The sequence below is a fragment of the Chrysochloris asiatica genome, unplaced genomic scaffold, assembly GCF_000296735.1.
Source record: "Chrysochloris asiatica unplaced genomic scaffold, ChrAsi1.0 scaffold00007, whole genome shotgun sequence".
NCBI classification, from domain to species: domain Eukaryota; kingdom Metazoa; phylum Chordata; class Mammalia; order Afrosoricida; family Chrysochloridae; genus Chrysochloris; species Chrysochloris asiatica.
Window position 1 is genome coordinate 21,971,724 of NW_006408525.1, and position 26,626 is coordinate 21,998,349.

A 26,626-nucleotide genomic window follows, 5' to 3' on the forward strand; every position below is an offset into this window, starting at 1 on the left:
GAAAATGCCAACCAGGTGTCCGGAGAGAAACAGGCTGTGCTCTATATATCATTTCGTTTCTATGGTTCAGGCATAACCATGCTTCAGGTGGAAGCTGAGACACTAGCATGAGAAGAAATCTTTGGTAGTCAAATTGGATGTCTGCTTTCTGTGCTGTGCCATTTTTTGCTAATCTAATGCAGTCAGCTGAATAAGGACTCTGAGTTAGGACCGAGGACAAATGACCTTCAATGCTATTCTTCAGATAATCAATGACTCCACCTCTAGGGACAGCAGAGCTGAATAAATCCCTAATAATTTCTGATTAGGCAGGACCTTGAGTTATAACTCACAGCAGAAATGTTAGGTTCTGCTGTGTAGAATCTACCGACATTCTCGAGGCTGTCACACTAAAATAGAGAGTGGCAGAACACATGGTCCTCAAAGATCTGCTTCTGGTCTACTGGAAAGCTCCGGTCACAAACTGGACAGTCCAAACAAAGGGCCTGAACATGCTGCGCCAAAGCATGATCCTCTGTATCCAGATCATCAGTAAACTTCATGTTGCAGCTGGGGCATTTTGTGATGGACGCCTAGGAGAAAAGGCAGAGAGAGCAGCCAACTGTAAGCTATATGTGGCAGAGACCCTGTCTCTCTGGTTTCCTACTGATCGTCAGAACCTATTGGTGCTTACAAATAAGCAGTGGAGGACTGAATGAATTCCTATTGGGATATCTTCAGTGGGGCATTCCCTAACCCTGGGATTAACAAGCCTGAAGCAGTCAAACTGCCTTCCACACTGAAAGGGGTACATCAACATACCTTTTTTAGCTAGCTGCCTAGTTCATGCCTCTTTCTTCGTCATGTTACCAAACTTATGTCACAGCTAGAGTCCTTGTGCAGAATACTAGTGAATGAACTGTGCTTTCTCCCCACAGAGATTACCTTGGGAGCTTTGAGCAATGAACAAATTGATCCAGCTGACTTCTGAAGTTATCAAAAAGAACCAGTGTCCCGATAGTTCCCCAATGTTGTTGTTGTTAAGTACTGAGGAGTCGGTTCCAACTCATAGTGACCCTCCATAGGGTTTCCGAAGCTGTAAATCTTTACGGGAGCAGACTGCCTCATCTTTCTCCCATGGAACCGCTGGTAGTTTTGAACTGCCAACCGTGAGGTTAGCAGCCCAATTCGTAACCACTATGCTAATCTTCATTCTCCAATAGACTAGACTAGAGCAAATCAAACCCAAGTCACTTCTGACACCTAGTGCCCCTGTAAGACAGAGGAGAACAGTTCTTTAAGGTTTGGGAGGCTGTCAATCTTCACAGGAGCAGCCAACCTCAGCTTTCTCCCTCAGAGCAGCTGGTGGGTTCGAACTCCTGACCTTACGGTTAGCAGTCCAATGCTTACCCCACAGCACTCCTTATAAACTAGAGCAGGAAGTGAATTTTCCTCTAAAGATTGGATATGCACAATCTCAAGGTCAAATACTTACCAGACTGGGAGAAGAACTTTCTTGGATACCTGAGGGGAAATAAAAAAGGTTTCATTCAGTGAAAAATAAACAAAAAAACACCATCCCTAGAGTTCCCAACTGTCCAAATGTATTCTACCCAATGTCTGTAACCCTCATTGTTTCCTTTCTCCCTACTACCTATTCTTTCCTTTATATATATGTATCATTTCTTCTGACAGAAGGCATATCAAGGTCAATGAGAACAGAAAAGGAAAGCATTTTTAATAGTCACATACATGTTATATATAATCAGAAGAATAAAGCTACTTTCAGTAGAGTAGAAAAAACAAGGTTTTAATAAGAACAATAATTATCTAACAAGGAAACCATCTTGAGGATAGATTTTATGACTGTATCATCCATGCAAACAGTATTTTAAAAATGAAATGCTTAAATAAAAAATTCATTTGTACCCTGCAAAGATTTGGCTGGAACTCTTAACATAAAATTACTGCCTTAAACTATCTAAAAAAGCAAATTATGTTTCATATTGCTTTGGAGAAAAAAGAAGAGCTCTCCGTTTGACAAGCACCTCGAACTCCAAGTCCTTGTAAGACCAGAGTGTCTTTCACCCTCATTTCCTGTGCTCTCTGGAGCATATTCCTGCTACCCACCCTAAGTCACACCAACAGGGTGGCTGCCCATTCCTGGGTGAAATAACCCAGCCCTCGTGTTCCCATCTCTAAACCTTAATTAGCTTCCTCAGCTTTGTATATCTTCTACATAAAGACATTTCTCTGATTTATACAATTGGAATATAGCCTCGGGACTCAATTTGTGTCTGCTGCCTCTGGCCGAATGATCTGATTTGCGTCTTCTGAATTCAGATTTATTTCTCAATTAACACTTCACGCCTGGCAATCTTTCTATTGGGTCCTCGGTTTCTGCCCAGCAAGTCTCAACAATGAAACTGGTCTTAATTAGCATCTCAGCTTCAAAAAAAAAAATTTAGTGGAAGGAAAGGCGTTCAAGCAGGGGCCTTTCTCGCAAGAATGGCCAAGTTTTCTTACCACAATATGGGTTTCCATACACAAGTCCTGGATTTCGTGGCACACCTCCTTGAGCTAAAGCAGGCACTTGATATGGCATGGAGTCTAGACCCATGTAACTCAGCAATCTGCTGTTCTCTCTCTTCAGAAACTAAGGATAGAATAGAGAGACATGTTGAAAGGCAGCACCAGGAACTGGGTAGGGGATTTCAATGGTAGTTTTCAAATGGGGCACTGGAGGAACCCAGATAAATAACCAGGCAGCTACATCAATATTTCAAAGATTTGAGTTCCAAGTATCTGAATTTAAATATATTCACTGAATTTTGTTGAGATTAATACAGAAAATCGATGAATATATACCAACTGAAGGGGAGTACAAGTTTTATGCCTGAGGGTGAGGAGTTATATTAAGATGAAAGCAGGTGCTTCTTTCAATCTCCTCCCAAGAACAAGTTTGATATAATATGAACATTCAGCTGACCATCTTCCCGTCTTAGAAAAACCAAAAAGCTGCCCCACCACCCTTTTCAGAAGGCTTCCCCATACTTCTCCACAGAGCCTCCAAGCCTCAGGTCTTTTCCCTCACATTGCACGGATACTCCTAACAACCCAGGAAAACAAGATTTCAAACTCAAACTCAAGATTTACTTATCTAAGTTGAAATTGCACCAGGCAGATGGGGAACGGCTGGAAGTAGAGATTTAGTAGTTGCGAGACTGCATGGACACCTAATCTTTGGTGCTGGACAAGAGCAGGGGGTGATTTCAAATACACCCATTTGATTTGCTGCTGTCAACAATCAACAATAACTTTGTGTCTAACAAACAGCAGATTAAATAAAGGGTGGGTGGGTGAATGAAATGTATAGATAGCATTCATGGGCCCAGCACTTTACAGACCACCACGTCTACTGCTGGTTGTCAGAAGCAGAGAAAAAAGGAATGTTTTACTAAAAGAAATGGGTCCCCAACTAGTACAAAAGAGACAAAGAATATCGTGCCCCCAAAGACCAGCTATGAAGTTAAAAGCAAAAATACTACTTTACATCTTCATCGAGACTTCTCCGTTTCACTGTATTTTTACAATGACAGTAAGGTGACTATATCCACCCCAGTCAAGTTTCAGCTGTAGAACAGGGAGGTTTTGTGGGAGTTAGGAAACCAGATTAAATGTGATCTTTGTTTAGGAATAATTGTCTCATTCCACTGCCCTTGAACTTTATTTTGTCACCATTTCTGAGATACTCGGCTCTGTTCTCTGAAGACCTTATGCATGTTATGGGGTTCTCTAAGACCCTTTCACCCTGCTGGTACAGTGGTTTAAGTGCTCAGCTAGGAACCTAAAGGAAGCCTGGTGTGGCGCTGTGGGTTAATGCGCCAGACTGTAAAGCCGTTTGAACTGCAAAGTTGGCAGTTCAAGCTCACCAGCTGCTCCTCAGAAACCCTTTATAGGGTCGCTATGGGTCAGAACCAATTCAATGGCACTTCACAGCAACAACAACAACAACAAAGGGACCTAAAGGTTGGCAGTTTGAACCCAAGTAGCCTCTCTGCAGGAGAAAGTTTGCTCCTGTTAAAGAAAATAAATAGCCTTTAGCAGGATTGTGAATTGTCACAACTGTAATTGTAGAAGATGTGTAACTAAAAAAGGGGGAATAGTTAGTCTTTCATTTCAGGAGCAGGTGATACCAGGACCATCAAGAAGGAAGAGCATGAGTGGAAAAGCAGAGGCGGTGGATGGAGAGCTAGAGCAGCTGTGGACTCCAGGCCCATGGGCTGAGTAAGGCTGTGTGCCTGTGGGCAGGAGGCTAGCTTGCAGAATGTGCCCTTTGGACACTTAAATGAACATATATATTTTGATTTTGTGGACGTACATCAACTATTTCTGCTTTGTTTGTGAAATATGAGATATAAAAGAAGAGCCACAGGGAGGAGTAGGATAACTATTGTTGCAGGGAGGCGATTGTATCATTGAGATGAAACAAAGCAAATGATGTTCTTTGTAAATCTTCACTCAATTCACAATCAAAAGTTTTAAAAAAAGAAAAAAGACAACAGCCCTAGAAACTCTATTGTTGTCGTTAAGTGCCGTCAAGTCGGTAGCGACTTTGTATAGGGTTTCCAAGGAGCTGCTGGTGAGTTTGAGTTGCCAGGGCAACTATATTCTGTTCTGTAGGGTGCTAAGAATGGGATGGACTCAAGGACAACGGGTTCACACTTACTTCATTTACTTCCTCCATTTTCTCATTTTCTGTCTGCAGAGTTTTACATATAAACTCATTCTCACTTAGTCTTTTTGATAGGTCAAAGTTCTGGTCCTGTCAACAATAAAATAAGGATTAGGATTAGGGTCATATATTGCAATCTGGGTCCAAGAGAGGAAAAACAAGGGGAATGTAAAGGATTCCAGTGTTCTGAAGGGGTGGGGTAGGACAGAAATGGGTCAGAGAAGAGTGGTACCATGGACAGGGGCTGATGGATAGAAAAGTGACTTAACAATAAAATGGCTCAAATGGCATCAAGATGCATAAGCAACATTATTGAGAAAAAGAAAGCTCAGGGAAAAGTTCAAGACTGACTTTTCAGAATTAGGGACAAATGGAGCCTTGTTTAATCCCACCCAACCATGAAAACAATCATCATTGTTTTGAAGACATCTCACTCAATGAAGCTTGAAGCACTATGGGGAGAGCAGTGTGAGGATACAGATCCAGACTTAAGTTGCACTGAGGAAAGAGTCCTGGAAGACATTCATTCATCCAGGGCTATAAAGAAGGCACACCTGATCTTCTACTTCCCAGTTCCATGGCCCCAGAAGTCCTAGGCATGCTTCAGTGCTCTGCCACTACCTAAACATATACACATGTGCATACCTTACAAAAACACTTAAGCTAATCCTACTAGTTGTCCTTTGTTTTTTTCCAAGAGTTTTTATTTGAATGCTGATGCCCAAACTGCTGTGCGCTTCTAGCCGACCCTGAGGTAGTAATGCCAGAGGGGGCTACCGGATGACAGTGCTGACTGTAGGCTCCTTGCTCCCCATCCCCATTGGCTGCTGCTGGCTCTGCTGGTCCTGCTTCACTTCCTCAAAAGGCAGAAATAAGAAAGGACTATCTGAGTCTACGCAGAAGCCTCTTCAGTGGTTACAAAAACCTTTCCATGAGACCCATGGCTGAGCTGGGGACATTATCGACTGGGATCCCCAACTAGTTTCTGGCTTTCCCTCTTCTTTTTGACTGAAAGATAAAGGTCTCTTCCTCTCAAAGGGGTCCAATGCTCTGGGCTAAGTCTGAGAAGCACAAACCTTCACACCCCTTGCTCTCCTGGGCCCCTTCCCTCAGTCACCTACCAGTGTGCAGCCCTGAGTTGCCTGATCTGTCTGTGGAGTCGCTGACACTCTTTGTACTTCTCTAAGAAAAAGGCTTTCCCGGCCTCTACCTTTGCCTTTAGCTGTTCCACCTCTTGAACTAACTGCTCCTCCACTGCTGATTTCTCGTTTCTAGGTTCCTGAAGTATAAGATACATAACCCTCATCGTTAGAGGACTTTGGGAAGATACGTGAGGAAGACAACTGTCTCAGGTCTTGAATAATACTCCACGCAAATCAAGGAAACCACAGCAGTTACAGGAGGTGAAAATGCTGGGCGCCCACGTAGCCTCAAGCCTTTGAACGGTGCTGTTATTTAACACAAGTTCAAATGTGCGTATAGGGCCAGGCAAGTCACATAACTGGGAAGGACCTTGTACAGGGTTTCCAAGGCTTTATGTGGGAGCAAAAAGGCTCATCTTTCTCTTGTAGAGTGGCTGGTGGGCTCAAACTGTGGACCTTTGGTTCTCAGTCCAGTGCTTATCGTATGAAGAAATAAGATGTAAGCAAATGGAGGACACATGAGCTAATTTAAAGGAACAGTTCCAGATACTGTTGCTGTGTGGCTCCAATGTTGCCAGATCCTCCAATTTTTTTTTTAAAAAAAGAGCAGGAAACAAAACTGTAGGGTCAGCACTGGACTGCCAACCACAAGGTCCAGCTGAAACCCACCAGCTGCTCCTTGGAAACCTTATACAAGGTCGCTATGAGTTGGAAAACTGTGGCACTTAACAATAAACAACAACATTCTCAACAATAAGTAAAATTTAAAATTTTACTTATTGGGCAACAAACAAACGAGACTCCTTATCAACAACAAGGATAATGCGCTCTCCCACAGCACCGCGCCCTAACATCATCGCAGAACACAGAACTTCAACACAGCAGGTCTTTTAACAGGAGGCCACTCTTCCACACTATTCCCATCTCATCTGTAGTGAGAATTGCTATTAGGATGATGATACATTTAGCTTCACATTTATTGTTATCCTTTCCTGTTTGTCTGCACCTACAACTCCTTAAAGATGGGGTCAGGGTCATCCTTGAGTCAGTGCTGACTTGTTGTCGTCGTCAAGTTGATTCTGACCCATAGTGACCCTCTATGGGGTTTCCAAAGAGCAGCTGGAGAGCTTGAACCACCGACCTTGCAGTTCAAACGACTGCAGTCTGACGCATTAGCCCTAGCGGCCCTGTACAGGATTTCCTAGGAGTGGCTGGTTCAAACTGACCATGGGGCGGGGTGGTTCAGTGCTTTTCCCTACAGCACCACATCTTTAATACTAGCCACCCATTTCTTCTAAATGCTTTGTAAATGGCAAAATGGAGAGGGCGGAGCAAAGCATCCAGAGGCAAATCCTATTCCACACTGTCTTACTTATCCCCCTCCCTCCACCACCTAAAAACAGAGGCTAACCACTCCTGTTCATGCCCCTTCCCACTTAGCCATCCAAAGACAGACATGCCATTAACTCCTGCTGCTTCCTTGTTGCGGCACTTTCCTTCTGCTTCATCTCGTTCACTGTCTGCTCAAGCTTTTTCTGATGCTTCCTCTGCCAAACAGAAAACAGATTTCAGTCTCATTGCTGGGAAAACATCCCTCCACCCCAACAAATACCAGGAAAGGGCTTGCCGAGCTAACAAGCAGGATATAGTTTTCAAGAAAAGTCATGAACTATGTATGTGACCTCTGTATGGATCTTATTTTAGATGGCTTTCTCTGAGTTAGTGATATCCACGGTAAAGACAGAGTATAGAACATGTGTATTCCACCTGATCAGTTAAACTGAAAAATAGCTGATCATTTTCCTTTTTCAGATGCTCCAGTTTCTCAGTCTTATCTTTATCTCTCTGAATAAGCTTCTCCATTTCTTTCTCTTGGCTTGACAGCTGGACCTAAGGTGAAATAGTGAATAATATGAAGACATGAGAAGAGAAAAAAAGGAGCAATGCTTTTTTAATGTACAGTAAGAGATGTGTTTCTTCAGTAACTCTCGATTGCCCACTATTTATTCTTGTTAAGTGCTGTCGAGTTGGTTCTGACCCCTAGCGACCCTGTATAGGGTTTCTGAGAGTGGCTGGTGGGTTTGAAGCCACACCAGGACTCCATAATTTATAACTTCATAATTTTATAACCTAAATAGCTAAGACTTAAGTAAGCAAAGTTCTATCAATAATCGTTACGACACAGCTTCCTAATAATAAGAATGATTCTGCTGCGATTTATGCTTTACATTCTAGACTTTTAAGTGAGTTTTGCTTGGTAGACCTGCAGCTAATAAAAAAGTATGAAAACCATTGGTGTATAGATGACTCTCATTCATCCTAAGAGTTCATGATAAATATAAATTGAACAAGTTATTCAATTCCTTATGGACCACAGCAATTTTTAAAAAGAAGGGAGATTTAGTTCCAAAACAAAGCACACAACCTGAAACTTGAGTATTATGCTTTGAAATACACACCACTAAGGCACTCTAGTAGCATAGTGGTTATGAGTTGGGCTGCTAATCTCATGGTCAGCAGTTCGAAACTACCAGCTGTTCCATGGGAGAAAGATGAGGCTTTCTGCTCCTGTAAAGATTTACAGCCTCAGATACCCTGTACAGGGTCACTATGAGTCGGAACTGACTCCACAGTACTTAACAACAACAACTAGGCACTTGCTAGAATGCAACGCACCTGCCTGGGAATAGAGGCAGTTGGCAAAGGTAAAAAAGAATATACGTTTTGACAAGGGTACAGCATTGCCTACCTGAAGCTGATCTACTCTGATTCCCATCTTCTCATTTTCTGAAGATATCTTCTGGTTTTGCTCTTTGAGTCTGTGGAGGTAGATATGACGAAGTGAAACAAATGCTGATCTCAGAATATAATGCTACATTCCTGGATACTGACTGAGAAGTAGCAATAATTGTTTCTCTTGATCAGTCGCCTCTGGCCTTAAATGATTTAAGGCTGTGTTGCCTCTTGCCCTGCAGAATTACTCTTTAAATCCACTCGTCTCTTTCCGAGGCCAGTGGTTAAATGATTGGATGCCAAACATCCCAGCTTCTCTGGTACCACAGAGTCACCAGCTATGCGTCAGTGTAGTGAGTGGGTTAGTCTCTTTTAGAGCGTCCTATTTTGGCTGTGTGACACTAAACTACTGCAGTATTTAACCCCTAAAGTGATCAGCACTGGACTTCGAACCACAAGGTCTCCATGGCACTTAACAACAACAAAGTTAACACTTGAACTCAGGTACATTTCTCCTCATTCTGATACCAATTCTCCAACCTCGATTCAGAGTTCCCAATTCAAAGGGGAGAGCCCCAGACTCAGAATTTCTGATATAGCAGCAGTTTCTGACATGCAAACTCACTGAAGCAACTCTGTCTCCCAACTGTCCTTTTGTTCTTTCACTTTTTGTTCCAACTTCTTATTGATGCTCTTTAGGGTTTCCAGCTCCTCCTGTAGTTCCTAAAGAGAAAAACCAAAAAGTCAAAGGGACAAATCAATTTTATGAGTGTTTTTTTAGTTGTTGTTGAGTATCTAAGGCAGTACTGGAGTCCTGGTGTGGCATCACAGGATAAGCACTGGACCTCACAGTCAGTTTCCACTCCTTGGAAACCCTATAGGGTTACTATGAGTTGGATCTGACTCGATGGCACTTGACAACAAGGTAGTATAAGAGGGTGAGACCACAAGCAAAATAGATATCGTGTTGGATAAAAAGCATCATCCAACTTCATCTTTAACCAGCAATCATACCTGCATCTTCTGGAGCTCAAGCTGAATGTCTGAGTTCTGCTTCTGGAGGTTGACACAGCTGTCCTTCAGTTCCTGGTTCTCTTTACAAAGCTCTTTGTTCCGTTGATCAATCTCTTCCACCTCTTCCTACAAGACAGTAGTCCATAAACTTAGATTTGACCCTCTAAAAGAAAATTCCCTAGACTGAGATAATGGTATCACTCACTGTAGTGACACCTTTGTGCCCTAAATAAGAGCAGAGTCTAATATAGGTACATCTATTTAAGTGCAAAGGAGCTTTGGGGACTTTGTAGAGTAAGTATTGGACTGCTAACCACAAGGTCATCAGTTCAAACCCACCAGCCACTCCACAGGAGAAAGATGAGGCTTTTCGTTCTCTTACAAGATTTATAGTCCTGGAAACCCTATATAAGATTACTATGAGAACTCCTGGTGTGGCACCAGAGGATAAGCACTGGACTGCGAACCACAGGTTGGCAGTTCAAATCCTCCAGTTGGTTCTTCAGTCTGGAATTGATTAAAGATACAATCAAGATTCACTGATTGCATCTTTGGTGATTGGAATACAAAAATTGGGAACAAAGAGTACAGATATGTTCTTGGAAAAAAGGCGCTGATAAATTTACTGTGGTATTTAAGATGTATGCATGACAAAAATTAAGTAAGTAACTGGAAAAGCAGCAAATGAAACAAGAGTTTTAGAGAAAGAAGAGATCACTTATTGATATGATTCTTAAGGTTTTGATATCATTTCTGAGTGGGTCTGATACCACATAAAACTTCTCCAACATTATCTGACTCATTTAGACTTAATTCCTGTCCTGGAATTGCTAATGCTAATGCAGAGATGAGATGTTTACCGACCTGAGTGGTAACAACCAGGATGTCCTCTTCACTTTCCGGACGGAACTGGAAAGGAATACTTGCTCCTCGGACCCCGCCATCCTGGTCCACATAGCAGAACTGGTAATACTCATCATCCTTGGGCAGGTAGTAAGCTGAAAACACAACAAAAGTTTAAAATCAAAGTAAGATCTATTCAGAAAATTAGAAATCTTTTTTATCTGTCTCAGAAAGCTCAAGTGCCAGAAAGACAAGTAGCCTTTTCTAGCTACTGTCTCCAACAACTTTGTTTCAGTATTTTTCTCACCTTTGAATTTTACTTCCTGTTGTTTGGGTGATTCACTGTTTAGGTCAACGGGCAAAGTAACCCACATGAAGGTATAATACTCACGAGTTGTTTTCCATCCCACCTGCAAAGACAATAAGGCATTTGAAAGAACCAAAGGGAAAGTCTTATTTGGGCTAGCTCTGCTTAAAATGGAGTCCTGGTGTGGTGCTGTAGGATAAGCACTTGACTGTAAGATCAGTTTGAGTTGCAAGGTTGGCAGTTCAAACTCCCCAGCCACTCCCTGGAAACCTTATACAGGATTGCTGTGAATCGAAACCAACTTGACAGCAATTAACAACTTCTTAAAATAAGAACCTGGTGGCACTGAAGGATACCCACTTGGCTGCTAACTGCAAGGTTGGAAGTACAAACCCTCCCGTAACTCCGTAGAGGAGCAAAAAGACGAGGCTTTTTTTTTTCCAAAACATGGTCTCTTTGAGTCAATCAACTTGGAAGTAGGTCTGGCTTGGTTTTTGGTCTTCTCAAATACTTCATTTGTCCATGTTGGAAATACAGCAGAATGGGTTCATTATACCAAGATTCACTCACCATGGATCAAATCTTGTTTCTGACTTATGACAATAACATATGGCAAAAAAATCTGATGAGGGGCTTCAAAAAGTTCATGGAAAAATTGAATGAAAAATTGTACTTTTCCATGAATGTTTTGAAGCCCCCTTGTGCAACTAAAAATGTACACATAGTACGAACTACCAGACTTAGAAGGAAATAAAAACTGATTACTTAACATCTAGTGCAAGTACTCCAAAAATTACACCTCCAAGTCAGACCAAGAATTGAGTGATGAGGAACTGTGAGCTTTAACCCTGCTGTATTCTTACACTGTTCTTGGAGTTTCTATGCCAGTACTCAGCACTAGTTTGTCCTCTACTGTGTCCAATTCAGCCTTGCCACCTATACAAACATGGTGTTGTTAAGTGCTGCCTAGTCAGTTCCAACTCATAGCAACCTTGTATAAGGTTTTAGATGAACTTTTTGGTGGGTTTGTATTGTAAACATAGTTAGAAGTCCAGTGTTTATCCTACATTGTTATACTACTACATTTAAAAAATGTATGTTTTGGAATGATACGTGTATATGGATGGGGAAGGGGTAAACAGGAATTCTTAGCAATCTGGTGGCCACAAAGTCCCCTTGTAGGTACTGAATGCAGTAAATCATATGACAAGGACCCAGCAAAACCTGCCTCAGAGCAGCTAAGAGGAAAATTGTCTCATTAAATGTAAGACTGCATAAATCTCCTGTTGAAGACAGGAACCATTGTCTTCGAGGGATCGACTCGGCAAATGAGAGGCAAAATTGCATCTATTGTTATCTTTTGACCCTGCCTGAGCCCAGTGGGAAGAAGAAGAACTAAAAATAAATTCCATTTTTCTATATTAAGAACTATAGAGTTGGAAAGGCTATACTGAGAGCTCATCAGAACATACTAGGGCATGTTTTAGTGTCTCATTAATACACACCCCATTGCTGTAAGTATCTGAGAGCCACTGCAACCTGCAGTGGTCCAGGAAGTGGGAATTTTATGGAGTCCTCATTCACATCCTGGAGCTTCTTAATGCACTGCGACTGAAATATCATTTGGGAAGACCTCAGAATTACTGCTGCCTGGGAACAAGGAAACAACTGCTAGTCATAGGCAATTTCTGACCTTGGTGGCTCCACTACAGTAGATTTAGGGCAAAAATGACTCTCCTTATCCCAGTTTGTCTGTGACATATTTCCCCTCTTTTAAAACCTTGAAAACATTTAAAGGCCCACGCAAAGGGAAGCCTAAGATTACACACTGGTTTGAAGAAGAGAAAGCTGACTACCACTTGCTTTAAGCTCGATGACTGGTGGTGGGTTTTTCTAGCTTGAGACGATGCAGCATAGGCATCCACTCAAAAAGCTATATACTAAGTGCCAACCAGGTGCCAGAAAGTACGGAGCTCTGTTATAGTACTGTAGAATACGCACTGGACTGCAAGGTTGGTTTGAACCGCAGGGTCAGTGATTCAAACTCACCACCTTGGAAACACATTGGAATTGACTCGACAGGGCTTAACAACAGGAGCTAAGAAATCTAAGGCTACACATAAAAAACAAACATGAAGGACAAAACTCCTGTTGACTCTAATTGTAACTGTTCAAAGGCATTCAGCACACTGCAGGAAAGCACAGGTCTGGGAGGTAAGCGCTGTGTCACCAGTTTTCATTGTTGTTAAGTGTCGCCAAGTCAGCTCCCACTCAGAGCGACCTTGTATAGGGTTTCCGAGGAGCGGCTGTCACTGTGAGACCTTGGAAAAGTCACCATCTCTCTTGAGTTTACTCATCTATAAACAAGATATACTACTACCCATAAAGAGCTCTGGTAGCGTTGTTGTAGTTGCTAGGTGCCATAGAGTTGGCACCGACCCACAGTGACCTTATGCACAGCAGAACAAAACACTGCCCGATCCTGGGCCAAGCTCACTAATGTTGCCACACTTGAGTCCATCGATGCTGCCACGTGGCCAATCCATCTTGCTGGGGGTCTTCCTCTTTTTCTCTGACCCTCCATCTTACCCAAACATTACCTTACCTTCTCCAGTGACTGGTCCCTCCTGACAATATGTCCGAAGTATGAGAGATGAAGTTTGGCCATCTTGGCCTCCAAGGAGCACTCTGGCCGCATAGTGGTTATGCATCAGGTTGCTAACTTCAGGGTCAGCAGTTTCAATATTTTGAACAGCAGTTTGAAACTACCAGCTGTTCCACAGGAGAAAGATGAGGCTTTCTGCTCCTATAAAGATTTACATCCTTGGAAACCCTGTACAGAGTCACTATGAGTCAGCACATAACCACCACTACTACTACCCATCTTATGGGGTGCTGTGCTGTAAGGATTAGAAAGCACAGACATACACCCATAACTCAAAGGTCTAGTACACACAATATGTTCTTAAAAAAACAAAAACAAAATTTGTGTCCTTTCTTTGTTGAATGCTGTCAAGTTGGTTCTGACTCATAGCGACCCTGTACATGGCTTCTGAGGAGCAGTTGGTAGGTTTGAACTACTGATCTTGTGGTTTAAACTGACCTTGTGGTCTAGTGCATTACCCTGCAGTGCCACACCAGGACACTGAGACTCATATATATATATATAATCTTCTTTCTACGAGGAACAACACTACTATGTCAGTTATGGGTTTAGAACATCTTTTAGTTTGATGGTTCAATATTCTGCCCAGTGTCCATCTGGTTGTCAACTATGCCCACCTCCAAACACCGGAGCTCTATCAAGGAGGCTTGCATTTGAAACAATTAAGGAAAAAGAATTTAATGAGAGATGTGAACAAGCTACAGCTCCTTCACAGGGCAGTGAAGAATGAAGTCTGATTTCAAGATGAACAGCAATGGCAAACAGGCGTATGACACACTGATGTGTCAAACCAAAGGTCACTGATGCTGTGACTCAGCAGTGTAAATTACTTAAATCTGGCCTTTGTCTTCAGTCTCATGATGGAGTGTGGCATGTCTGTGTGTGTGTGTCAGAGTCAGGGAGAGGAGGAAAAAGGAGAGGAAGTTGATTATAAAACAAGTAAGAGTTTCTGTACTAGAACTGACAACGTGATTAGACACTGGAAGAGGCCACGGAGGAACTCATACACTTTGTTAGAACGCTTTACAAAGAAGCCAGGACCTTAGGAGTAGATTTCTTGGGTGCAGGATGTTGGACCAGGCAGTTTCTCATCAGCTTTTCCAGATACTTTTAGTCTGAGGTTGAATTTAAAATGCAAGTCCTACAGCACACATTGGTATAAAGGGTAAAGTATTAGGGAGCTTAGTCTAGGATTTTAAAATTGCTCAGACATAATATACAAAATGCTTATAAGATTCACCTCTGGGTTCCTGATTATTGTTGTTGGTAAGTGCCATTGAGTCAGTTCCGATCCATAGTGACCCTGTATAGGGTTTCTGAGGAGTGGCTGGTGAGCTTGAACCATCGACCTTGTGGTTCAAACTGACTTTGAAGTCTAGAGCATTAACCCACAGTGCCACACCAGGACTCCAGGTTCTTGATTACTTGGTACTTAATTATCCACTTACTCTAAAGATGCCAATCCAATCCTTTCGACGAGGGATGAAATGCTGGGTGAGGGTATAATAGCATGTGATGTCCCCTCCAGGAACGTAGAACTTCTCCACACTGTTGAAGATGACCTGAGCGAAATGACAGTGGTCTAGCATGACAGCGGATGTCGGGGAATCTTCTATGAACTCTTCCATGGTGAGGATGGTCCGGTATGAGATGTGGGCTAGAATAAGGCATAGAAAAGATTGCCTGAAGTACTGGTGATTTCTGCTCACTCACCCAGGGAGGGAACATTCGGTTCAATGCAAGTCAGAAAAGCAAAAGCCTGACAAGTTCTGAGGACATACAACTTGCTTTCTGTTTCATTGTGAATCACTGTGCAGGTCAGAATTTCCTCTGCTATATGAATCTGACCTCGGATGTCTAGCTCACCACCCTCATGTATCCTTAAGTTCTGTTCAGAGCTAGTCTGAATGAGAGAAAGACTGTTTGCCTTCCAGTGGTGACAAGCAAGGGTTCTGAAAGCAAAATGGCAAAATTCAATCCCCAACTTCAATTACTGTGTGCGCTGCGCAATGTAACCAAATTGGCTCTGCATCTATTTCCTCATCAGCTAATAATAACACCAAATGTGGAAATCAAACAGTAACAATATTGGTGGTGGTGGTAATGTGCCGTGGAGTCAGTTCTGACTCATAGTGAACCCTGCATACGCTTTCTGAGACTGTAAATCTTTATGGGAGCAGAAAGCCTCATCTTTCTCCCATGGAACAGCAGGTAGTTTCAAACTGCTGACCTTGAGGTTAGCAGCCCAACTTGTAATTACTACGCTACCAGAGCTCCTTAAATAACAATATTGCACGCAAGTAATATTTTGCTAAAAATAATTTTTCAATAGCTACAACAGTAAATCAACAGAGAACTGACAAATTCAGTCTGGATTCAGAAATGGATGTGGAACTAGGGTTATCACTGCTGATGTCAGATGGATTTGGCTGACAGTAGACACTACCAGAAAAATGTTTACTTATGCTTTATTGATTACGCAAAGGCTTTCAACACTGGATCCTGAAACACTGTGGATAACATTGCAAAGAATGGGTATTCCAATTTAATTGTACTCATGAGGAACCTGTACAAAGACCAAGACGCAGACAGTGCTTCAACCAGAACAAGGGAATACCGCATGGTTTACAATCAGGAAAGATATGCATTAGGGTTGTATTCTTTCACTACACTTATTCAATCTGTATGCTGAGCAAATAATCCAAAAACCCAGATCATACAAAGAGGAACGTGGCATAGGATTGGAAGATTTTCTCTGAGCTAAACATACTCTATACTTGATAACCAACAATGTTGATGAGAAGTTAGGCCAGGGATAAACGATGCAGTCTGTTATCTATGTAAAAAGCAAAATGTACATTATATAGAGATCAAACCCAAAGCAATTCCGACTCCACTAAGTTAACAATAGACCATAAAGTCAGGGAAGATAACCCACCCCAGTGCTTTAATTTGATAGCATAAAAATATTAATGTCTTGACATTTGCTTTATAATTATCAGGGAAGACCAGTTCTGGGAGAAGGACATCATACTTGATCAAGTGGAGGATCAGCCAAAAAGAGTAAGACCCCCAATGAGATGGATTGGCACAGTGGCAGCAGCAATGGGCTCAAGTGTAACAACCAATTGTGAAGACTGTTACAACCAATTGTGAAGACTGTTACCTGCCACCGAAGTGTTTTGTTCTGTTGTGCATAGGTTGCTATGAGTCAGAACTGACTCAACAGCACCTAACAACAGCAAATAAAAATGCCACCTCATTTGTTTGTGTGTTGTTGTTTGAGGGTTGAGGATTAGTCAGCACAGAGAAGATTTAACAAATGGTTAGTGGTCTTTTTGCTTTCTTTTTCCTGACACAGTGCTTGTCCTCAAGCAACTCTCAGTCCAATATGGAATTTCAATAAATATACAAGGGCTTGGAGTCCTGGTATATGGACTGCAAAGTCAATTTGAATCATAAGGTTGGTGGTTTAAATGCACTATCTGCTCCTCAGAAACCCTATAAAGGGTGGCTCTGAGTCAGAATCGACTTGATGGCACTTAACAACAACATTCAAGGGACTGCCAGACAGATGGAAAACGTGAAAATGTTCTGGGGTGTTCAAGAGGGTATGATGCAATTGGTAGGAAAATGAAGAAAAGCTTCAAGAAGTAAGCAGACTCAGATGAGTAGCCAAGAAGCAGGATTAGGATTTGGACAAGAGGGCATGGGAGCATTCCAAGAGAAGGAAACAGCACTGAATAAAAGCAAAGAAAAATGCAGCCCACATTAGGAGAACAAGCGGGTTTGGATCTCTATGTGTAAAATAACATCTGTGTTTCAAAGTCCCCATACAGATGTGACTAGGGATGGGAAGCTACTTTGGAGGTAAAAATATATAAAAGAAACCAAGTCTTTTTAATTGTTAAGATCTGGTATTTCTTGTCCCACAACTGAGACCCATCATTGTTTCTAAATGCCTTGCTAGTCTAGCACTAGTGGGTTCCTGATAATCAAAGCAGGCTTTTACAGGGAAACCAGTTAACCACTGCAGCACTACACAGAGGAGGAAACAGCTGTGCATATACAAATACTAGATTCCTTGCAAATCCAGTTGTTGAAAAGAGGAAGATTGCATATACATGCAAAAAGAACAACAAAAACACTAGCTCTCCCTGCTCTACCCCTGGTTTGATTTTGAAGTCTAAGCATGGAATCTCTTCCAAGTCCCCCAGAAGTTAGTCTTGTCACAGAGAAAGGCAATAAAACTTCAGGGCAGTGAACTAGGAACTGAGATGGAGAAGAGGAACTAAGAAATGCACTGGCTTTCTGTTTGGTAATACAGCTTAATTACATCCTCAACATGAGGTCAGTTTGTGTGTCACATTCCAGGTCAGGGTAAGTCTCCCTCTAAGTCTCTCTTACATTTGGTTATGAAAGCGGAAACAGGGAGCTTTCTTAGCTTGTTGTTGTTAAGTGCCATCAAGTTGATTCCAACCCATAGCAACCCTGTATAGGGTTTCTAAGAAGTAGCTGGTGAGTTTGAACTGCCGACCTTAAAGTTCAAACTGACCTTGCAGTCAAATGCTTATCCTACAGCTCCACACCAGGATTCCCTATTTTTATTTGTGGTCTCCAGCACAAACCCTTGTCTCACGCCTAGAATACCAACTTATCTGAGCATGTAATAGTCTTTTTACTATGGATCATCAAGAACAGTCAAGAGTGACTTCAGGGCCTGTTCCTCAACCCAAAAACCATACTCCCTGTTCTTTTCCTTCATTCACCAGTTGCTCAAGAGTTGATTCCAACTTATGGCAACCCCAAGTGTGTCAACAGGTTTTCAGTGGCTCATTTCTCAGAGCTAGATCACCAAGCCTTTCTTCTGTGGTGCCTCTAGCCTCAGCCTCCAACCTTTTGGTTAGCAGCAGAGACTTAACCGTTTACACCACCCAGGGACTCTTTTTTGCTTAAAACTTATATAATTTGGACTTTCTATTATGAGCTTAGTGTAGTGCTGTTGGTTAATGTGCTGGACTGTAAAGTCTGCTTGAACCAGGAGGCCTGTGGTTCAAGCTCACAAGCTGCTCCTCAGAAACCCTATACGAGGTTCGCTATGGGTTTGGAACCCACTCGACAGCACTTAACACCACCACCAACGACAACACTATGAGCCAGGAGGGCATAACTCACAGTAATCAAATCAAGAATGGATAGCAAATATGTACAAAATGACATGAAAGACCTCCTATTCTGCGTGTACAGCCAAAGGAAACCTGAAAAGTCAATAGTCTTGGCTCCTTGCTTACTAAAAATGCAAGAGACTCTAATAAGCTTCTGCTTTAAGAGATCTCTGGATATTGGCGTGTTCTTGAAAAGGGGGGAATTCGCTTCTGCCAAGACTGGGCAGAGGGTTAGGAGGTGGGCAGAGTAGAGAACTGCAGTACCTTCCTTTCTCATCTTACCAAAACAAGGGCAGAAAGGGCTGCTGATAAACCTAGAGGACAACCCAGGCCAAGCTGAAGTCTGTGCGGAGGCTCTCCAATTTATCCTAGAAAGAAGTCAAGGGATTCCTAAAGCCTTTCCTCCTTCCTAGTGATTCAAATTCTCTGTGAGAAATGGGCTCAAAAACATTAATTTGTAAAGTTTCTTTCTGACAAGCAATGGAGGATGTGCATATGATCGGGATGGAGGGAAAGGATGTGGAAGGAAAACTGAAATGATCTGAACCAATTTCCCCCTTCGACTACAGAAAGGATCTACAATCCACTTTTAGTTCTGGAAATAACTGCAAGGCAAGGTAAGGAGAAGAGCAGAAATGTAAATAAATTTAAAACTGCATGGCAAGGTAACATAAAGAGCAGAAATTTAATTCCTTACGCCCCCAAATCAAGGACTAGCCATATAAGTGATCTGGGATGACGGACTTTTAAAAGCAAAACCATTAAGCATGGGAAAAGAACACAGATTCCACAAACCGTCAGAGGCACTTTACTTTGTCTAGGACACAATTACTTTTCTTTTCAGGTAAATTTCCGAAAGTATTAGGCTCCTCAAAGAAAGCAAGCAAGAAAGGCAATGTATTTTAAGATGCATTTCCTGAACTTGCTCCTGGCTTCTGAGAAAGCCTGACACATTTTCATCTAAAGAGCTTTCCAAATTTAATATACGACCCTCAGGACTATTTTATGGCAGCACAGAAATCCTCTTTAAGAAAAGGTACAACAGCCAGTTCAACTCTTGCTCTCTGTGGTAATCATCAAACTACACTGATAAGATTTATCTTCATGTATGGTGAACCATGGAGTCCTGGTGTGGTGCTGTAGGATGAGCACTAAATTGCTAACTGCAAGGTCAAAGGTTCAAACCCACCAGCTGCTCCTTGAGAATCCTATACGGGGTCGCTATGAGTCAGAACTTGATGGCAATTAACAATAACATGCTAAACAATTAAAAATAATTAAAATTCTAACTTAAAAGAAAGGCCAACCTTTTCATTAGTCTTTTACACTAGCGTTTCAAGAAAAATGAAAACTGTAGGTAGCTTCTCTGAATTTGTTTAGACGAAACCAAGTAATTCCACAACAGAGGAGACATATGCAAATCATACGCAAGCATGTTTCCTCTGCTTGGGAGCAGTGAAAACAAAAATGAATAAAAGCCAAACCTACATACATCTAATCTAATCCTTTATCTGGCTTACTCCTAAAACCATTAGCAAACTGGATGAACTCCTTTGAATCTCACTCCTCACTGGCTCTGGAAGAGATGCTGCTGACAGGTAACCACACTTGGAGAACATTGGCAATGGATACCATGGGTGTGGAGACAGATAATCAGGAGACAGGTAACAAAAGCAAAATCACTTCTCTCAAATTACTGAACTTTATAAGTAGATTAAAAAATCTTCTTTACCTAAGATTGTTTTCTGAGTACCTTAGAGTCCTGGTGTGGCACTGCAGGATAAGCACTGGACTACTCAGCAAGGTTTGGTGGTTCAAACCCAGTCGGTCCTCAGAAACCCTATACAGGGTAGCTATGAGTCAGAACTGACTCGACAGCACTTAACAACCTTACAAATATTTTATATTTCCATGAGGCTTTAATACTATTAGTCAGACCCCTGAAGTATATGAGCAGTGATGTTGTGTGAAGTATAGTGGAAAGAAAACTGGGTAGAAGCCAAGGGACCTGGATGCTTGTCTTAGTTCTGCAACTAAACTAGCTTCTAGTTTTGAGCCCTTGGTCAAGTCACAGTGTCTGATTTTAAGCCTCAATTTCCTTGTTGGTAAAATGCTTGGGTCAGATTAGATAAGGGCCTTTCCAGCTATAATGATAATCCTAAGTGAAAGCAATCATGTAACTGTCTCTATCTAAGAAAACAAGGAAACATAATATACCAAAATAAGCAGTCACATTTTTTTTTTTTAAAGCATTCCAGATGTTTAAACTGATCATAAAATATGTCTCCATTCTAACTAACCCTGAATTACCGACTACCTTTTTCTGGGTCATCTCCACTCCACAGCTGTCCTGCCTACTAAAAGTAGTTTCAAGCCCCCCTGAAAATAGCTGGGAAAGAAGCCATTTGGATATTCCTTAATCATGCGCCCTCCATAATCTACAGAGGCCTACTGCAAAAAGAAAAAAAAAGCCTTCTACTTTAAATGGTTTTAGTCCTAAAACCAAACCCACTGGCATCCAGTCAAGTCCCACTCATAATGACCCTATAGGACACAGTAGAACTCCTCCTTAGGGTTTCCCAGACTGCAAAGCTTTACTACAGCATACAGCCTCATCTTTCTCCCACGAAGTAGCTTGTGGGTTTGAACCACCGACCTTGGAGTTAGCAGCCCAACACCTAACCCACAATGGCACCAGGGCTCCTCAACAATTGTGAAGATTAATTTAATTATCCTCATTATTCCACTCCAATAATTGGCTTACATCAGGAGCAAGAATCCAAGTGACAAAGTAGCCTTGTTGTTGTTAAGTGCGGTCAAGTCAGTTCCGACCCATAGCGACCCTATATAGGGTTTTCGAGGAGAAGCTGGTGAGCTTGAACCACCAACCTTGCAGTTCAATCGGCTCTGCAGTCTGGCATTAACCCACTGCGCCACACCAGGACTAAACCAAAAAACCCATGACCATCACTTGATTCCGACTCAGAGCGATGTGACGGGGCGGAGTAGAATTATTCCACTGGATTTCCGAGACTGTAAATCTTTACAGGAGCAGACAGCCTTATCTTTGTCCCGCAGAGCAGCTCATGAGTTCGAATCTCCAACCTTTAGATTAGCAGTTCATCTAGTTTAGCTCACTGTCCACCAAGGTTCCTAACGTGTTAAGTGAAGTCAAGTCAATTCCGACTCACAGCGGCCCAGCATAGGGTGTCCGAGGAGTGACTGGTGAATTTGAATCGTTGATCTTATTGTTCAAACCGACCTTGCGGTCCAGTACTGCTCCTATAGAGCCACACCTGGAGGAGTTTATAATTATTAATGTGGGTGGGGCTATTAGCCCCCAAACTAAATTGGGCTAACGGTGGAAGTGGGAAGGGGCAGTGTGCGAGCAAACATAAAGCTGGTCACTACAACTCTCTGTAAGGTATAGTGGTAACAAGTTGGGCTGTTGGGCTGTTAAGCTCAATGTTAGCAGTTCGAATCTACCAGCAGCCTCAGAAACCCTTTACAGTGTCACTGTGAGTCGGAACCACCACACCACCATAAGCACTGGACTGTGAACCATAAGGTCTGCAGTTTCAGCCCAACTGCAGCAGCTTTGCCTAAGAAAGTTGAGGCTTTCTGTTATCGCTGAGTTACAGCCTTGGAAACCCTATACAGGGTCGGAACAAACTATGCGGCACTTAACGCCTCCTTTTTAAAAAACCTTCTTGGCTGCCTAACACATCTCCTTCACACAGAATGCCTGATCTGAAGGGTCTCCAAGGACTAAACTTACTCCTACAAAGGGGAAACTGAGGCTCAATGAGGCAGTCGGGACAACTCAAGCCCCTAAGAGTCAGTATCCCGCCCTCATTCCTCAATCCAAACGACGATGACGTCAAGAAAAGGGATTTTTGGGTGGACCATTAGGACCTGGGCGTCTTTGGGAAGTAGCATGACGCCATAACGCGTCGAGACGGCTGCCGTGCCGTCACGACGGTCACCACCTCCCACTAGGCCACAAGCACTGACGCCTTGCCTTTCTCAGTAGAAGACTGCCCTGTGTAACTCTCGAAGGCCACAGAAGGGTCCCCAGGAGGTCTCTCCAACTTCTTACACTAGGAAAGTGTATAAGGTGAAAACGAAACCGACCGTACAGCGCTTTCGCAAGTTTGAATCTGGAGGACTCAACGGCCTAATTATGCCCCCTCATTTCAGAAACTTACCAAGTGTAGCAGTCGGCGGTGGCGCAGCAGCAATAGGGCAGGTCAAGGGACAGGGGCGGAGCTAAAAACCCAAGGTAGAGCGGGTCCACTTCGTCCCTCCCACTGCGTCATAACGGTCACCAAGCCCGCCCTTATCGCGTTGCTTGCTGGGACTTGTAGTGCTTTGATGACTGGGCCCCAGAGTGCATACTTGTTACTGCTTTCTCCAGTCCCGAACAGATATCTTACCTCAGCCTCTTTCTTTCCCTAGAATGAACTATTTATTCTTTTTTAAAAAGCTATTATTTCTTTTAGTCCTGAATGAGAAAAATCTGTTCCTTGGATGGGCCATTGAAAGGTCATATTTATTTTTTCCCCTGCCTCCACATAACATTTTACCTTCTAAATGAGTCTCTTTGGCATTTGATATTACCTCCATCTACCCCCTAAGGGAGACCTAGAAATCTCCTTTGGTCTCAAGTTTCTGTGTTTTATAATTACCTTTCTGCAAAGGTATTAATTAACTTGAATTTCTCCTGCTTCTCTTAAAGTTTCTGTTCTGACTGGAGAGGGGCTCCTTAGTTGGGCTTTCTCTGTTACACTCAGGGGAAATTACTGTTCAGTCTCCATTTAGGGTTTTTGTTTTACTTTTTATTGTGAGTTGAATGAAGGTTTACAGAGCAGATCATCAGTTTTATATTGAATAACTAATATACTTTGTTTCATTTTGATGATGATTATAATCCCTTCCATGTAGCATCAATTATCCCGTTTCCTACCGATAGTGTAGTGGTTACAAATAGGGCTGCTAATCTCAAGGTCGGCATTTGGAAACTACCAGCTGTTCCGCGGGAGAACGATGAGGCTTTCTGCTCCCGTAAAGATTTACAGCCTCGGAAACCCGGTACAGGGTCGCTATGTGTCGGAACCGACTCCACGGCACATAACAACAACAACAACAACAACACACAACCGATGATTCTAGTTTTCATTGAAACATCTTTTCCAACCGTTTTGAATTTTGTCCTTAGGTAAATGCTGTCCTTTTGATCTTAAATGATTGACCATTCCATGGTGTGCATACTTCACTAATGGTTTTGTTGTATTCTTTCACCATACTTATTCAACCTGTATGCTGAGCAAATCATCCGAGAAGCTGGGTTCTCGGATGAAAAATGGGGCCTCAGGATTGGAGGAAGACTCATTAACAACCTGCGATATGCAGATGATACAACCTTGCTTGCTGAAAGTGAAGAGGACTTAAGTGTTTACTGATGAAGATCAAAGAGCACAGCCTTTGGTATGGATTACATCTCAATGTAAAGAAAACAAAAATCCTCACCACTGGACCAATAAACAACATTCTTATCAATGGAGAAAAGATTAAAGTTGTTAAGGACTTCATTCTCCTTTGATCAACTATCAACACTCATGGAAGCAGCAGTCAAGAAATCAAAGGACGTATTTATTGCATTAGGCAAATCTGCTGCACAAGACCTTTTTAAAGTGTCATCTTGAGGACTAAGGTATGCCTGACCCAAGCCATGGTATTTTCAATAACCTCATATGCATGCAAAAAAGCTGGACAGTGAATAAGGAAGACCATAGAAGAATTGATGCTTTTGAGTTATGGTGTTGGAGGAGAATATTGAAAGTGCCATGGCTGCCAAAAGAACCAAAAGATTTATGTTGGAAGAAGTGTAGCCAGAGTGCTCTTTGGAGGCCAGGATGGCCAAACTTCATCTCTCATACTTCAGACATATTGTCAGGAGGGACCAGTCTCTGGAGAAGGATATTGTGTTTGGTAAGGTGGAGGGTCAGAGAAAAAGAGGAGGACTCCCAGTGAGATGGATGGGCAAAGTGGCAGAATCAATGGCCTCAAGTGTGGCAACAATTGTGAGGTTAGCCCAGGACTAGGCAGTGTTTTGTTCTGTTGTGCATAGGGTCGTTATGAGTTGGTACTGACTTGATGGCACCTAGCGATGACAACAATGCCTTACATAACCATGTTTCCCTAAAGTGTGTGGGCAAGTCAAATCATCTAATGCTTTAGGGAATGTTAATATGCGTATAAACCATAGTCAAGAAGTCATAGATGGAATTTGGTAATAAACAATTGAAAATGTGTGTTTATTTCTACTAATTTAAGTTGGTAATCATATCCCTGTCACTTTAGAATCACCAGTCACAACTTTGAACTTTCTGAAGCTGAATCATGAATCATATGATATCACTTAAACACGGTCTGCACTGTCATAAATGGTATTGAGTAGCTAATTACAGCAACAACAACAAGGATCTTGAGTCAGTCTGCATGTCATAATATTCACAATCCTCTGCCTTGGGCTTTCAATTAAAGGAGTAAACAAAGCAAAGAGGGTCACTCTTCAGGTCAACAGTTGAATGAGGAAACCTTATCAGATGACCTTAAGAAAACCTTTGTTGTTTTTGTCAGGTGCCATCAAGTTGGAACCGACTCATAGCGACCCCATGCACAGCAGAACGAAACAATGTCCGATCCTGGGCCAACCTCACTACCGCTGCCACACTTGAGTCCGTCAATGATGCCACCTGGCCGATCCATCTTGTTGGGGGTCTTCCTCTTTTTCTCTGACCCTCCATCTTACCCAGCATGACATCCTTCTCCAGCGACTGGTCCCTCCTGACAACATGTGCAAAGTATGAGAGACAAAGTTTAGCCATCTTGGCCTCTAAGGAGCACTCTGGCTGTACTTCTTCCAAAACAGATCTATTGGTTCTTTTGGCAGTCCATGGCACTTTTAATAATCTCCTCCAACACCACAATTCAAAGGCATCAATTCTTCTACCATCTTCCTCATTCACTGTCCAGCTTTCGCATCCATATGAGGTTATTGAAAATACCATGGCTTGGGTCAGGCACACCTTAGTCCTCAAGCTGACATCTTTGCTCTTCAACACTTTAAAAAGTTCCTGTGCAGCAGATTTACCTAATGCAATACATCATCTGATCTCTTGACTGATAGTTGATCTAAGAAGAATGAAGTCCTTGACAACTTCAATCTTTTCTCCGTTGATAAGAATGTTGTTTATTGGTCCAGTGGTAAGGATTTTTGTTTTCTTGACCATACTTCTTTCACCATACTTATTCAACCTGTATGCTGAGCAAATAATACAAGAAGCTGGGTTCTAGGAAGAAAAACAGGGCCTCAGGATTGGAGGAAGACTCATTAACAACCTGCGATATGCAGATGATACAATCTTGCTTGCTGAAAGTGAAGAGGACTTGAAATATTTACTAATGAAGATCAAAGAGCACAGCCTTCAGTATGGATTGCATCTCAATGTCAAGAAAACCTTTAAGCTATGTTAACCCATCCAAACCCACACCCACTGCCATCCAATCCAGACTCATTGAGACCCCGTATAGGCTGTAATCTTTATGGGAGTGGAAAACCTCATCTTTCTCCCTCAGAGCAAATGGTGGGTTTGAACTACTGATCTTTCAGTTAGCAGTCCAGTATTTATCCTATAGTGCTATTCTGTTGTTATTGTTGTTAAGTGCCATTGAGTTGGTTCCAACCCATAGTGACCTTGTATTGGGTTTCCAAGGAGCAACCAGTGAGCTTGAACAGCTGTCCTTGTACTTCAAATGACTTTGCAGTCCAGCGCATTAACGCACAGTGTCACACCAGGATTCCAAGTGCTCTACTAGGTCTGCATATTTCATAGTCAATGCCTTATTAATGCCAATGTTTTTGATCAATGATCATAAGTCATCTTAATCATATGTCTTTGAGCATATAAAAAAGACTCTTCTTATATACCTCACATTTGAATTTTGTGTTCTCTTTACTAGAACCAGCTAGTTAATGAT

At 42.3% G+C, this 26,626-nt stretch overlaps 1 protein-coding gene across 1 annotated transcript; it reads right to left on the reverse strand.

The window, feature by feature from the left end:
• Nucleotides 1–389: 389 nt before the first annotated feature.
• CALCOCO2 (calcium binding and coiled-coil domain 2) lies at nucleotides 390–15,049 on the reverse strand. Its single transcript, XM_006833655.1, has 12 exons — nucleotides 14,867–15,049; nucleotides 10,754–10,856; nucleotides 10,468–10,601; nucleotides 9,604–9,729; nucleotides 9,215–9,303; nucleotides 8,606–8,675; nucleotides 7,624–7,746; nucleotides 7,317–7,403; nucleotides 4,709–4,804; nucleotides 2,506–2,635; nucleotides 1,475–1,503; nucleotides 390–572 (listed from the first exon to the last, which is right to left on the reverse strand). The coding sequence occupies exons 1-12, from the start codon at nucleotides 15,044–15,046 to the stop codon at nucleotides 390–392; spliced, it is 1,350 nt and encodes a 449-aa protein (XP_006833718.1). The 5' UTR covers nucleotides 15,047–15,049.
• Nucleotides 15,050–26,626: the final 11,577 nt, after the last annotated feature.

Bases quoted from the DNA above. Each gene is read 5' to 3' on its own strand.
- CALCOCO2 (XM_006833655.1), bottom strand. From the start codon at position 15,046: ATGGAAGAGTTCATAGAAGATTCCCCGACATCCGCTGTCATGCTAGAC. The intron at 2,636-4,708 runs GTAAGTGTGAAC...TTCTATCCTTAG, and splicing joins AAATGGAGGAAGTAAATGAA to TTTCTGAAGAGAGAGAACAG. The intron at 573-1,474 runs GTAAGTATTTGA...CTTTTCTCCTAG, and splicing joins AAAGTTCTTCTCCCAGTCTG to GCGTCCATCACAAAATGCCC.